The sequence below is a fragment of the Planococcus citri genome, chromosome 5 (genome assembly GCF_950023065.1).
Source record: "Planococcus citri chromosome 5, ihPlaCitr1.1, whole genome shotgun sequence".
Classification (NCBI taxonomy): domain Eukaryota; kingdom Metazoa; phylum Arthropoda; class Insecta; order Hemiptera; family Pseudococcidae; genus Planococcus; species Planococcus citri.
Genome location: NC_088681.1, coordinates 70,470,055 through 70,484,124, shown reverse-complemented (window position 1 = coordinate 70,484,124; position 14,070 = coordinate 70,470,055). Strand labels below are relative to the sequence as shown.

Here is a 14,070-nt window from a genome sequence, read left to right as displayed (position 1 = left end):
CAACGCCACAGTTTTACACATCTGAAAGCTCGCATCGCATCAGATAGTACCTACATACGCTTGCACGAGTTAATTGAACTAACTCGACTAAAACTATGTACATATTACAAAAATATGGTATAGTTATTAGTCGGATGTACGTACAGAAAAAAGGTTATATAGAATGGTCAATCTGTGCAGCGCAGGTCGATTCTTATAAAGCGAGTAATTTTTCCATCGCTTGGCGGCCTCTTATGAGTAATTAATTAAGAAAAATGAATAAGTAGGTATAAAAATAACATGCTCCAAAACATCCGTGTGAATAAATAGTGGACGAATTATGCAAAATACCGCGCGCAGGCTACCACGGATACGTTGATATACGTCTACGTAGTAGAGACGTACGTGGACGTGGACGTGCCGAGATCGTAATTAACTTGTACATACTACGAATAAGAGTACCTGTACCTACAGTACCTATATACGTACGTGTAAACTGTAAAGCTAAAAATATGTGTATTAACTCGCAATGTGGATACCAATGGCCAAACAAACACCTATAACAGCGAGATAATGACCTTTCATCAGGTGCACAGGCACAGCACTCAACAGCACATGATGGACGATGGACGATGGATTTGGATCCTATTTCATTATTTCGGCCAAACTGAGCTCGAGACACCGGAGAGATTTCGGCATTTCGGGACAGATATCTCTCGAAGCACCCCAAGGTCGCTTTTCTTATTCTTTCGCCAAATCATCGGCATGGCAGGAGAGGAAGAAAAAATTGCACGATAGCGCCACTGCAAGTGGTATAGTCGTAGAGTATATGGCAGACGACGACGACGACGACGGAGAGAACTATTATAATAGCCAATAATATTCAGAAATTAACGTTTTCCAAAGCACGCGAACACGCACTTGCGATAGCACGAACTAGCTACTTCATTCATAAAAACGTCATTACGTCATGGATAGTGACCTGTTACATTATTACTAAATGCACCAAAGCGATAGCGAATGGCAACACACAAGGCAAAAAGGGTCGGGTACCTGAAAGTATTTGTAACAACGTGTCTCAAATGCAATTCAATCAATTACCCCAGACCCCCCTGCGTCAACTATTCTCATTCGATGCGGATCCGAGTACATGAATATACTCGTGGAATGCAAATGCACTACATTTAGTACACAGCTACCTACTGTAATTATTATACGAGTAAGTACCACTGAAGCTGCAGCTGTGGATAGTGGGCATTCGAATAGGTACATCTGGTACATAAGTCATAAATATCGTACTTGGAAGAGACTTTGAGATTTTGCGATGCCATATAGACAGACAGGCAATCGAGATGCCATTGTAGTTGTGTAGGTACAGAATTTGCCAAACGGATTTTTGTCGAAGGGATCTCTCTCATTCTTTGACTATCCTCTTTTAACGTGCCCTTGCACCCCCCCCCCCCCCAACACATTTTTTCCATCTTATAGGCCAGGTGTGGTTCGAATAAATTTTGGAAAGGGAGGTGAAAACAAAAAATATGTTGAATAAGTAATTTTACTGACATTTTCGAAAATTAATACATAATATTTTCTACAAAAAATTTGAATTTTTCTTAATTTGTGTTTTTTTTTCAATTTTTCCCAATCCGCACCAGGTGGTGGAGGTATTTTATTATGTATTAAAGAAAAAAAAACAATCTTAGACTAAGGGTTAATAGAATAAACATATGTATCTAAATATAATTATAGCTTCACCCAAAGTCTAAGCAGGGAGGGGAGAGGGGGAGGGGGGAGGTGAGACGGATTGTCCACCGCGACCTATTGCCTAAGGCCTAGTTGTCACTTCCCAGGTTTCGTTTCCACGCATACCTGTTCCAATCATGACTGAGCCCCCAACCCGTCTCAGGGTGAAGTTTGAAGGGGGAGTGATTTTGCCTAGGGGTGATCTTAACAAGTTAGGTCCCCTAGTTATTGCCACGAGGTTTATTTGGACTTTTGTGGGGCAGTTGGTGCACTTGCTTAGGGCTTCTCACCAACTACCCACAAGAAAAGATTGTTTTCTATATTACATATATAAGTTTAGCAAGTAGGTATAGATAAATATTATAGTAAATTTTAGGATTATCTCAAGATCCAGGTAAATTCAGTCCTGAGTATTTCATGTCTTGAATTTGGCTTCGGGCATAATTTGATTTACAGTTGACAATATTGGTTTTTGACATCTTGTTCGGGTAATCACACTTTCATGTTTGGTGGGAGAGTGCAAACTGTCAGAGTCCCTGTAAGGCCCTTGAAGCACTCTAGGAGCACTTGTTTAACTAGTGGCCATTCAAGTTGGTCCAAGCCACACCTTAATCTTGGTACTGCAATTTTTGTGATGTTTAGCTAAACGCATTTGGCTGCCAGAGCTTTCATTGTTCGTACAAAGTCTCCTATTGTCGGCTTGTCCTGGTGTCTTTCCTTGGTTATTGCATATAAAACGTAGTTCCCTTTGCTGTATATCTCCACCACATCACCCACTTTGGCACCCCTTGACTTTAGAGTGTCAACATTGCCAAAGGCTCGTCTGAATTTGACCGCTATGCCCTTACTCATCTAGAAATCCCGGCTAACACAATGCACCAAGGCATACTCTGAGATTTGCAGCATTAGGTTGCCTTTTAGTTCTTCTATTGTAAATACTCCGTTTGATCTTACTGATATATGTCCCCAGTTGTCCCTTTGGATCTTTGCGTCGCGTTTCCTTATGTTCAAGTGTACTCTTCACTTGAGTGGGGGTCAGTTAGCTGGTGTGCAGTTCACTGATGCTTAGGTACTCCCTGTATGGAAGCAGGGAGTACACTGAAGCTGGCCCCACTGGGTGGTAGAATCTCTCCTTTATGGCTCTGAGCACAAGATATTTCATCGCATTGGTGTATCTGTGGTTTGTGAAGATCAGGCTGTAGGGGTGTCCCAGATTGTTGGATACAACTAGCTGGTCCATGGCCCTATCAACTATCCTACACGCCACATTTTGGTATTCGATATCGGCAAAGTATTTCCCCTGAGTGGACTGGGGGCTAATTGGATTGTCCTTAAGAGTTGGCTTTTTTGTATGATCAAAGAATGACCTCACCACTAGAAGTCTCGAGTTGACATCTTCTAACGTGTGGCTGTTCTCATATGGTCCCAGTGGTATAACCCTTGTTCCAGACACCAGCTCCCCCCGGGGGGAGCACCCTTCAGCTTCCAGTTTTTCTCTGACCACCGATCGCAAAGCCTCATGCCTTTTAGCACTACTCAACACATTGGCTGTCGTGGCGCCTTCCGCTTCCAAGTTGGTTTTGCCTGGTCAAGGTCAGAGACCCCGGGCCATTTCTTGATTGGAGGACATTTTTACCATCTTCAGTTATGGTGGTTATGCTGACATTTCTGGTCTTGTTGACTATATGGGATTTGTGGCGGATTCTAAGATCTTCTAGGTTATTTGGGGATTTGTCTTGATCAGTTTTTGGGAACAGCTGATACTGTGGAAACCGGTATCTTTCATTCTCGTCGCTTGTGTTTATGAAGTCTATTAATTTGGTTGTGTTTCCAAAATTTCCGAAATTAATTTTTCTATTCTTGAAAATTTTTGAAAAATTGCGCAGTACAATGAATATTTGCTCGAGCGAAGTGAGGGTAAAAATTGTGAAAAATTGATTATTCGAAGCGCAAGATACCATCGTTATGAATGCAAAAAGTTGATTTTGATGAAATGGTAATTTTTTACTAACCTTAATGCAAAATTATATCATTTAGCGAAATTGTCATTTCATATTTTATTTGACTTTAAAAACTCGTCATTTTATTTGGCTGTCAAATTTTAACCCTCACCCCTTCCCCCCCAAAAAACACCTTCTGTATTGTTCCTGTCAAGTTGACTAATTTTTGCAAAATTGTACAAAAAGACAAAAACATCAAAGTATTTGAACGTGAGGAAAAAACAGGACAAGAAAGACTATTAAGGGGGAGGGATTAATATTTTGAAAGCCCCACTCAATGCATTCGCCAGGGGTCCCCACCGATCCAGTTCGCGCCTGATTTTGAGGTGAGAAGTCAATTTTTCTTCTCTCCAACTTATGGTCAGAGCATTTAAATGGAAAATGACCTGGCGAGGGCGAAAGCTTTTGAAAAATTGATAATCCAAGAAGTAAAAACTCATACTTAGTTTTTGGTTATTCTCTGATTTTTCCAAATTACCCATAATTCTTTCCAACTATTACCAAGTTTCCCAACTTTTTCTAATTCGCCCAATTTACCTATCCCAAAAGTTTTCAACTTTGCCCAAATTTTTCTGTCTGGAGTAGGTGTGACCCCCCCCCCCCCTTCACACTCCAACTGTTCGGCACGCCTCTGCAGTAATGTACTTGTGGCAATATATCCTCTTCGGTAGTCGGAAATCTCGCAGAAAATTCGGAACCCAGTCATAAACAAACACCATAGAATGAGAAAGAGAGAGAGAGAAAAAAACGCTACCTAGCTGTACGTGTATACGAAATGAGAGAAGAACCTGAAAAAGTGAATCACGTCGTCGCAGTCGTACAGCGACATTATCATATCGTGTATTTATATAAAGCTTATTTATTTCCATGTTAATTACACGCGGTGCTCGTGTACGCTGTGTATTTTATGTATCAAGTATTCAGAGTCGGGGACCGGGCTCGATTCATTTAGATTTTTACAGTCTTGTTTATTGAGACGTCTGCGGATCACCCGCAGCGAACAAACTCATCAATATCTGATAACGACCATTCTATATAATACCTATTAGATTACAATTATTTTCAGCTATTTTTCCCCGTTTTTTTTTTCTTTTTTTTTTCTTCATCCTTTTCTTATTTTACCAAACATAAATTCTATCTTACTTATATACGAATAACTCGTTAGTTATATGTACGTTAATATGGATTTCTTATTTATGCCTTCGATGTACACAAATTTTCGATCCGATTCCAGAATCGTAATTAGTTTTAAATTAATAGCGCAATAGTTCGATGGCAAATGCCTCATAAGCTGCAGCCGACGCGCGAGAAACTGACCGAAAATTGTAACTGTGCTAATGATTTATTATAACCCACTATACCATACTATTCAACCTATCTTTATATCCATATCCCAGTGTATCTAGAGATGTATGTAGCATCTCACAGTTCGTGGACGATAATTCTTTTCCCACCTTTCTGCCTTATCTGAAGTCGTCTGCATTTTGAAAATGAGTCAAATGTCGACAAAACCGGATAAAAATTGCTTAAAAATCATCATAAAATGAGTTAAAAATAACGTCGAAACCATAAAAATCAGAAAAACAACTGATCATAACTATCGTAAGATATTAAAAAATCATTTAAGGATATTTCTATATTGATTTCTACAGTTCAAGAGTCCAACCTATCAAAAACGGGTAATGTCTTGTAAATTACTGCGGCAAATGTTGGTAAATTGTTGGGGTTATTTTTGGTAAATTGGTAAAAACCTTTGGCAGTAAATTACTGGGGTAATTAAAAAAGTCGGTAAAAATTGGTAAATTAGTGAGAAAATGTCTGGTAAATTACTGAAGTAAATGTTGGTAAATTGCTGGGGTAATTTTTGGTAAATTGGAAAATTGGTAAATTAGTGGGTAATGTCTGGTAAATTACTGAGGTAAATGTTGGTAAATTTCTGGAGTTATTTTTGGTAAATTGGTAAATTTTGGTAAATTGGTAAATTGGTAAATTCTGGTATATTGGCAAATTTTGGCAAATTTTGGCAAATTGGTAAATTGGTGAATTTGGGTGAATTGGCAAATTTTGGTAAATTAGTAAATTTTGGTATATTGGTAAATTTTGGCAAATTGGTAAATTTTAGTAAATTGGTAAATTTTGGTAAATTGGTAAATTTGTAAATTTTAGTAAATTGGTAAATTTTGGTAAATTGGTAAATTAGTAAATTTTTGTAAAATTGGCAAAATTTGGTAAATTGGTAAATTTTGGTAAATTAGTAAATTTTGGTAAATTGGTAAATTTTGGTAAATTGGTAAATTTTGGTAAATTGGTAAATTTTGGTAAAATGGTAAATTTTAGTAAATTAGTAAATTTTAGTAAATTGGTAAATTTTGGTATATTGGTAAATTTTGGCAAATTTTGGTAAATTGGTAAATTGGTGAATTTGGGTAAATTGGTAAATTTTGGTATATTGGTAAATTTTGGCAAATTTTGGTAAATTGGTAAATTTTGGTAAATTGGTAAATTTTGGTAAATTTTGGTAAATTTTGGTAAATTTTGGTAAATTTTGGTAAATTGGTAAATTTTGGCTGGGGTTATTTTTGGTAAATTGGTGAATTTTTGTAGCAAAGTCGGTTAATCTTGCAAACTGCGCAAGATGTTTTTTTTTTAGTGATTTTTGTTCGATTTGCTTCACCTGTGCAAACCAAACTTTAAACTTTCACCAAAGATCGAAAAATCCACTCGAGCATGCTGAAAATTGGGGAATGAGTTTTTTTTTGAGGTCCTCTATCAGTCCAAGTTTCATTCCAATCGGAGATTATCATGTGGGGGGGGGGGTCCCATCGTTGGAAGAAAAATAAGTAAATTCCAAGTTGATTTTTAAAACATGGGTATAGCTGGCGCTGCGCTGCGTTTCCACCGCATCATACACGTATTAATTCTTTTAACCTATGTAATTAATTTAATTGAACGTTTTGCTATATTGTTGTTCGATGGCCGGTATTATTAACATTTCAAGCTGACAGCAAATTGTTTCGTCAAAATCGCGTATCCTCGCTCGAGCCCCAGAAACCAAATCTGGTTATTGCGAACGGTAAAATAATGTACGATTGTTGGTATAAACACTTTAAACACTACAGCGAAGGAAAAAGAGATCTTTTTCATGTTCAGAAGAAGCATTTCTGACTGCGACGAGGTGAAAATCGTAATTTCTTGTCACTGTAATCTTGCCCCACATGCCTTTGGTAGTAAGATATGTTTGAGAGAGGTATGACAAAAATGCAAACTTAAATATCTAAAATGATATAGACGGGTAGGTTAGGTACATTAACTATGCCTACGATGAGGATGTAACCAGCGAGAACAGGCGATACATTGAACCTTGATTAGATGAGTGTGAGTATTAGGACTAGGACTAGGCGGATTAAAATAGTAGTTGGTAGTCGAACAGTTTTCAATGTTTCGTAGTCGGTGTCATGTTAGCCCGCTGTGCTGTTGATTATTATAGGTAGTCAGCTGACCGGATGTAGTTCGTACGTATTTTACGTATATCTACTATTAGATTCGAAGAATAGGTAAGGTATACAACTGGGCATGGGCACATCAACCCGACCATTTACTACGTGTGTATTCGATAGGGATACGATCCGATTGTAATCAGATTTCGCGAATTACCGCCGCAGCAGCAGCAGCAGTGTTTTAGCACAACGAACGATTTGCTGATTAGGCAGCTCCTCGAAGACCAAAATCAATACCAAAGAGTGGGTGGCCCGATGCAATCAATTTCGCAATCGCCATCACCAATCGCGCCTCGATCGTTGATGGGCCACCGAAAACCAAAAAAAAAACCGCAACCGAAAAGGGAAAAAAACGCTGTTCGAATGATATCGATTTTTATGACTACTTTTACGACGGTATTTTATTACTTGTATTCGCGGCGGTAAACGGCAAGATGTCACGATATATCTTTTAAAACGGCTATCAAATCGTCGATTTTGTTGATAAACATTTCACTATAGGTATTACCTACCCGCTACCGAATCGTGGTTGTCGTCAACATCGTCGTCGTCGTCGTCGTATCGATACGATGGATGCCGCCATCGCCATCGCCATCGCCATCCACCGAGCAGTACGCATCTCGTAAAAAATACGAGTAGTTTCTTTTTGTATATTTTTTATGTTTTATTGTCATTTGTTTCGGTTATTTATACGAATATGTTATGCAAATGAACGTGAACGAAAACGAGACTGCAGCATCGAAAAAACTGGTGTCGTTGGTGATTTTTTTTTCATCGATTGGCACCGTGCTGGCTGGTCCAATTACTCCACACGTGTTCGTATTTTTTTTTTCAACGATGTAATTGTTACGTGTGGGTTGGGTTTTTTATTCCCAGTATCGCAGAAATCCGATCGCGAATAATTTTTATTGAGGTACCTAATCGATTTTCAAGTTCGATTCTTCGAAGAGAAGATTATAGATTGATTCGAATTTCGAAAAGTCTGTCGTATTCGTGATATGTACTTTTCTTCCTAGAATGTAGTGTGATCAACTGCTTGGTTTTTGCTTGACCTATAAAGCAAAAGTAAACCCTTTCACCTTCGGTTACCTCTCGATCTGGTTTTAATCAAATTGCGAAATTACCATTTTTCTAGATATGTACATAGGAAAACCGTGTTTAAAAATTTGGATCGACAGCGATATAAAATGTTTTTGAAATCTGTTAGGTCCTTCTCCTTGAATTGAACCATAATGCTGAAAATTCACTTCTAGCGTCTAATTTCGACCTGCCACACGCCGCACCATCCACGCCCATGGTGGATTGAAATTTTGGAAAAATTGCTACAAAATCCATAAAAACATGTGATTGAAAAAAATGGACTAAATATGAAAAAAACACCCTAAAATGTTTAAATAATCCCCCCCCCCCCAATAAAAAAAAGAAATAAAACGACGATTTATTATGATAATTATAAAATTTTGTTCAAAATACTCTTGGAATCATTCAAACAAATTGAAAAGTTGAAAAAAAGTACCTATTGAAAAATATCAAAAACTTAAAAAATTGCAGTAAACATTTTTGAATTTCGCAAAAAATGCGTAAAAATTGTTAAAATGATATAAAGAAGTCTAAAAATTGATGAAATTGTACAAGAATTTTGCGAAATTCTGCAAAAATCGAACAAAACATCCTTCAAACTGGTTGAAATTATACAGAAACAATTGAAAAAACAAATGAAAATTATGTATGTATAATAACAATGATTTCTAAAAAAAAGTAAAATTATAAAATCACTACAAAAAAAAAACAAAAAATTATGAAAATGTAAAATTTTGCAAAATATGGCAAATAGTGCACAAAACATCCTTAAAATTCGTTCAAGTGACAAAAAAACATTCGAACGCCTAAAAAACGATCTAAAAACCATCAAAATCAATAAGTATTTTACGAAATTGACCAAGAAAGCTAAAATTTGGTTTGATTGTAATTTTCGACCCCCCCCCTCTCCTCATTTCCTCTCCTTCCTCCATAATTGGTTGGAAATCGATTCCAAACTATTTTGAACAACTCTGGAGCGTCCATCAGACCCTTGAAAGTTGAAATTTCGAAGTCTGAAAAAACAAAAGTTGACACAACATAGTCCAGCATATGACAATAGGAGTAATTACACCCCCCCCCCCCCCGACAATCCTCCGGGACAACTTTTTTCTTAAAGGGAACATCCCAAGGAACAATTGAAAGCAAACTTGCCCAAAAAAAAGTTAGCCTTACTTACAAAATGGCGGCCATTTTGATTGACAGGTCAGCCGAAATCGCAGATTTTCCGTTTCAACATAGGACTTGCACGAAATTTTTCAAACCTTACGAAGGTAGATCAAAAGATCATGCAAAAATTTATCACCTGTCAAAATTTCAAGTGCTAAAGTGCGTTTTTCGATTTTTAGTGAATTTTTGAAAATCCAATTTAGGCCAAAAATGAGGGGAAAAAATCGAAATTCTATACCAAATTGACCAAGAAAGCTGAAACTTGGCATATACCCTATTTTCGACAAGCCAAATTGATTGGAAGCGGTTTTTACCCGTTTTGAGTAGTTCTGGAGCCTCCAGCAGATTTTTGAAACTCGAAATTTCCACAAAATTCCATCAAATTGGAGTTGTAAAGCTGTTTATTCTAAAAACTAATTTCAATACGCTACGAAGTACTGCAGGTGAATTTCAAGTCGTTTTGGAGCCTCCAGCGACTTCTCGAAAATTCCTGAAACCTCCAGCAGATTTTTGAAACTTAAATATTTTCACAAAATTTCATCAGATGGAGATGGAAAGATGAAATTTACTCTACACTCCAATTTTAACACCCTCTGAAAAGGACTTCTGGTGGATTTCAAGTCATTTTAGAGCTTCCAACGACTTTTTTGAAAATTACTGGAGCCTCCAGTGGATTTTTGAAACTTGAAATTTCCCCAAAATTTCATCAAACTAAGATGGAGAGTCGAAATTCATTCTTCAAACTAATTTCAATTTTCAATACGCTACGAAGTTGACTGCTGGTGAATTTCAAGTCGTTTTGGAGCCTCCAGCGACCTTTTTGAAAGGTTGTATGGCTTTTTTTTGGAAAATTGAAATTTCCTAAAAGTAGCCGGAAGCTTCAAAACAATTTGAAACCATCATGTAGTCTGCGAAGTAAAGTTCAGCTTGCCAACTCCATTTGATAAATTAATGTTGCGGGAATTTCAAGTTTCAAAAATATACTGGAGGCTCCAGTAATTTTCAAAAAATTCGCTGGAGGCACCAAAACGACTTGAAATCCACCAGCAGTCAACTTCGTAGCGTATTGAAATTAGTTTGCAGGATGAATTTCGACTCTCCATCTCAGTTTGATGAAATTTCCAAGTTTCAAAAATCTATTTGAGGCTCCAGAACTGCTCAAAATGGGTTGAAACCGTTTCCAATCGATTTGGCATGTCGAAAATAGGGTAGGTACATGCCAAACAGCTTTCATGGTCAATTTGGTAAAATTTTGATTTTTTCCCCTCATTTTTGGCTTAAATTGGATTTTAAAAAATTCCCCAAAAATCGAAAAACGCACTATTAGCACTTGAAATTTTGACAAATGATGAATTTTTGCATGATCTTTCGGTCTATCTTTGTAAGGTTTGAAAAATTTCGTGAAAGTCCTATGCTGAAACGCAAAATCTGCGATTTCGGCTGAATGTCAATGAAAATGGCCGCCATTTTGTAAGTAAGGCCAACTTTTTTTGGGCAAGTTTGCTTTAAAATGTTCCTTAGGATGTTCCCTTTGAGAAAAAGGTTGTCCCGGAGGATCGGCGGGGGGGGGTGCAATTACTCCTATTGTCATATGCCGGACTAATATTTTTGACATTCCGAGTCAATTGCAAGGATTTTTTTTTTTTTTGGTTTCAATGTTTTGGTTATTTACCATATTTGTGTATGCCAATTTAAGCATTTCAAAATTCCCAAATTTCACTGAAATTTCAGCAATTTTTTATTGATTTTCAGTGTTTTAAATGCTTTTACTGATTTTAATGCGTTATTAATTTTCAAAAAACTAAGAGGAGACCGAATTCAAAACTATGGTTTTCTTTTTTGGTCGTGGGAAATTGTAAAAATTGATTTTTGGGTTTGTTGAAATCATTCGCGAGTGAATTCGGTTAATTTTTGGTTCTTTAACGATCAGAACGCTTGATTTTCGGATGGTTTCGAGCTATTTTGAATTGGGTATAAAAATTTGACATTTTAAAAATTCGCCAAAAATTGAAATAAATGCATTTCAGCTTCCGAAATTTTGGCTGGTGATATATTTTTGCATGTCCATTCTATCTAGCTATGTTTACCTAGTCCAAAAAATTGTCTACCCTCGCTTGTAAAACTTCAGGAGATTGCAACAACATAATTATAGGATTCGCGCGAAATTTTTTGAACTAGACAAAGCTAGATCGAAAGAGCATGCAACAATTAATCGCCAGCTAAACTTTCAAATGTGAAAGTGTATTTTTCGATTTTTGATGAATTTTTGAAAATTTAGGCCAAAAACGAAGGGAAAAATCAAAATTTTACCAAATTGAGCTAGAAAGCTGAAATTTAGCATATACCCGATTTTCGACCTGCCAAATCGATTGCAAACTGTTTCAAACTGTCTTTCCACAATATGTCGTCAAAGAAGTTGGAAATCCGAAATTCACCCTTAAGTCGACTGCTGGTAGGCTCAAGTCATTTAGGAGCCTCCAGCAATCGACACGGTAATCGTATTCTTGTCCACAAAAACCAATCTGTATCTCCTATAAATAAATTTTTAATCGTAGCAATAGATCGCTTGCAAGTCCAACTCCTCCCTCTTTATATTAGGTCGATTTTGCACTCGTCGTTCGCGATTTCCTCTTTCCTCCTGTTGGGATAGGATACATGACATAAGGCGCGTGTGTCGACTTCATACGTTTATATTTTATGATGAATGATGATTGCAGGTAGCTATAGCTACAGCCAGATACACCCCATTCCCTCTCACACTTTCTCTTCAGTTTTTGTGTTGTTGTTTTTTTTGTTGTTTCAATTTTATTCATTTTTATTGTCGACATTAATAATGGTAATAGGACGATACGACGATTAAAACCCATTTTCGAAGTAGATATTCGAATATTCGTAATCGTACGTACTCGTACTTGTAGTGGTATTTTGACATAGTTGATACTGTCATAGTACATATTAAATACTTACGTACGCCTATTTAATACACCTGCGGCTGCGCTATTTTGTGGCAGGCATTTATGTAAAACAGTTCGCCTTAATTATGTACAGCTGCATTATTCCATTTTTATTGAAGAAATTTCGTCGTATCATTAATTTATACTTCGTATATCATCTACGTACCTATATATATGTATAATATTCGTACTCGTACATATTAAAGTAGGTAAAAGTACGTGTTGTACGAGGTGCGACCAGATAAAAATGTGTCTTTTGCCTGTATAGTTACTCAGGTACATAAATATACATTTATTATATGACGACAATTCTAATCAACGTGTCAAAATCGACGTCAGTCGTCAGGATGTGTAATTTTCAATTGAAAATTGTAATCTTTATGTTTTAATAATTTCGTATGTATTGTTTGTTCGCAGTCAGATATCGTGCATCAATCAGTTTACGAATTGGTACACTCGGAAGATCGCGAAGAACTACAAAGGCAACTGATGTGGAATTCATTCCTTCCACCAGAGCAGTCCGGTATCACGTTACAAGAAGCTATACTGCCCGAAAATAGTCACCTTTTAGAAAGAAATTTCACCGTTAGATTTAGATGCTTGCTCGATAATACTTCCGGCTTTTTGGTAAAGAAAAAAAAATTATCATTTTTATATGTACCTAACTTGTATTATGTATATTACCTATACCTATCCTACGTGTAGGTATTTTCATTTAGTATTCTGCTATTAATCCATCGAGTCTCTCTCGCGTCTCGCGCGCGATCGGCACACGCCGCCAACAACAGCTGCTCTTCAAGTCCGCAGTCCGCACTACGTTTAATTTGAATCTAAATATCATTAAGCCTTATTGTCCCCGCGATATAAATGTATCCGCGCTCGCGCCAATACCCTTTTGAATATTTTACCTGACACCGCCACCATCGCCGCGCCCCCAATAGAGCCATAGTACCTGGAAAATTTACATATAAAAAATGTTGCGCTTCGATGAGCTATCTGCTATCTACGTACATATTTACTCGTACGTATGGTAATGATGGCCCGAATTATTGAATGAAATGAGTGGAAAGTGTCTCCCATTTAATCTGATCTGACGTAGGTCTACGGACGAGTTTCTTAAAGTTATCCAAATGTCCAAACAATTCACTTTCGTTTACTGCGACTATTTTTTGTCTTTCTCTCGAGGTAGGAATATTGGCCGAAATTTTAACTCAATACCTCCCAGACACTGAAACAGGATATCAATAAATATGTCACTTGATTTTTGTTTTTGTGTTTTTTTTTATTGGGACAGACTGTGAGAGAAAAGTTGAATGACACAAAAACTTTGAAAAATGAAAATCAGTATTTCCTCCATTCTTAAACGTATTTTGGTGTTTGTGTCGACTTTTTGTTTAGCTCTGAAACCAGCTGAAATGGCGCATGGCTCGAAATTCTCTTAATTCAAATATGGGTCGAAAATGGGAAAAATCAAAATATCACCTATAATTGATCTCTAAAGCTGAAATTTGGTTTGTATCCTATTTTCCACCCCCTCCCCCTTTCCTGAGTAGGTTTTAAACGGTTTCGAAACGTTCCAAGGCAGTTTGCAAGCCTTCGGCGGATTCTGAATGCTGATATTTCCTCATAATTTTACTTATAAAAAATGAT

The 14,070-nt window shown here is 37.0% G+C and overlaps 1 protein-coding gene across 6 annotated transcripts in view; it reads left to right on the top strand.

Annotated features, from left to right (window-relative positions):
- Positions 1 to 14,070, top strand: part of ss (spineless) — a 176,525-nt gene that overhangs the window by 141,803 nt on the left and 20,652 nt on the right. For all 6 annotated transcript variants that reach the window (XR_010559381.1, XR_010559382.1, XM_065368471.1 and 3 more), the window contains one exon: positions 12,838 to 13,047. Coding sequence is in view for 4 of the 6 variants with exons in the window: in XM_065368471.1 (XP_065224543.1) it covers positions 12,838 to 13,047 (210 nt within the window). In the remaining 2 variants the exon portion in view is untranslated. The remainder of the gene's footprint in view (positions 1 to 12,837; positions 13,048 to 14,070) is intronic.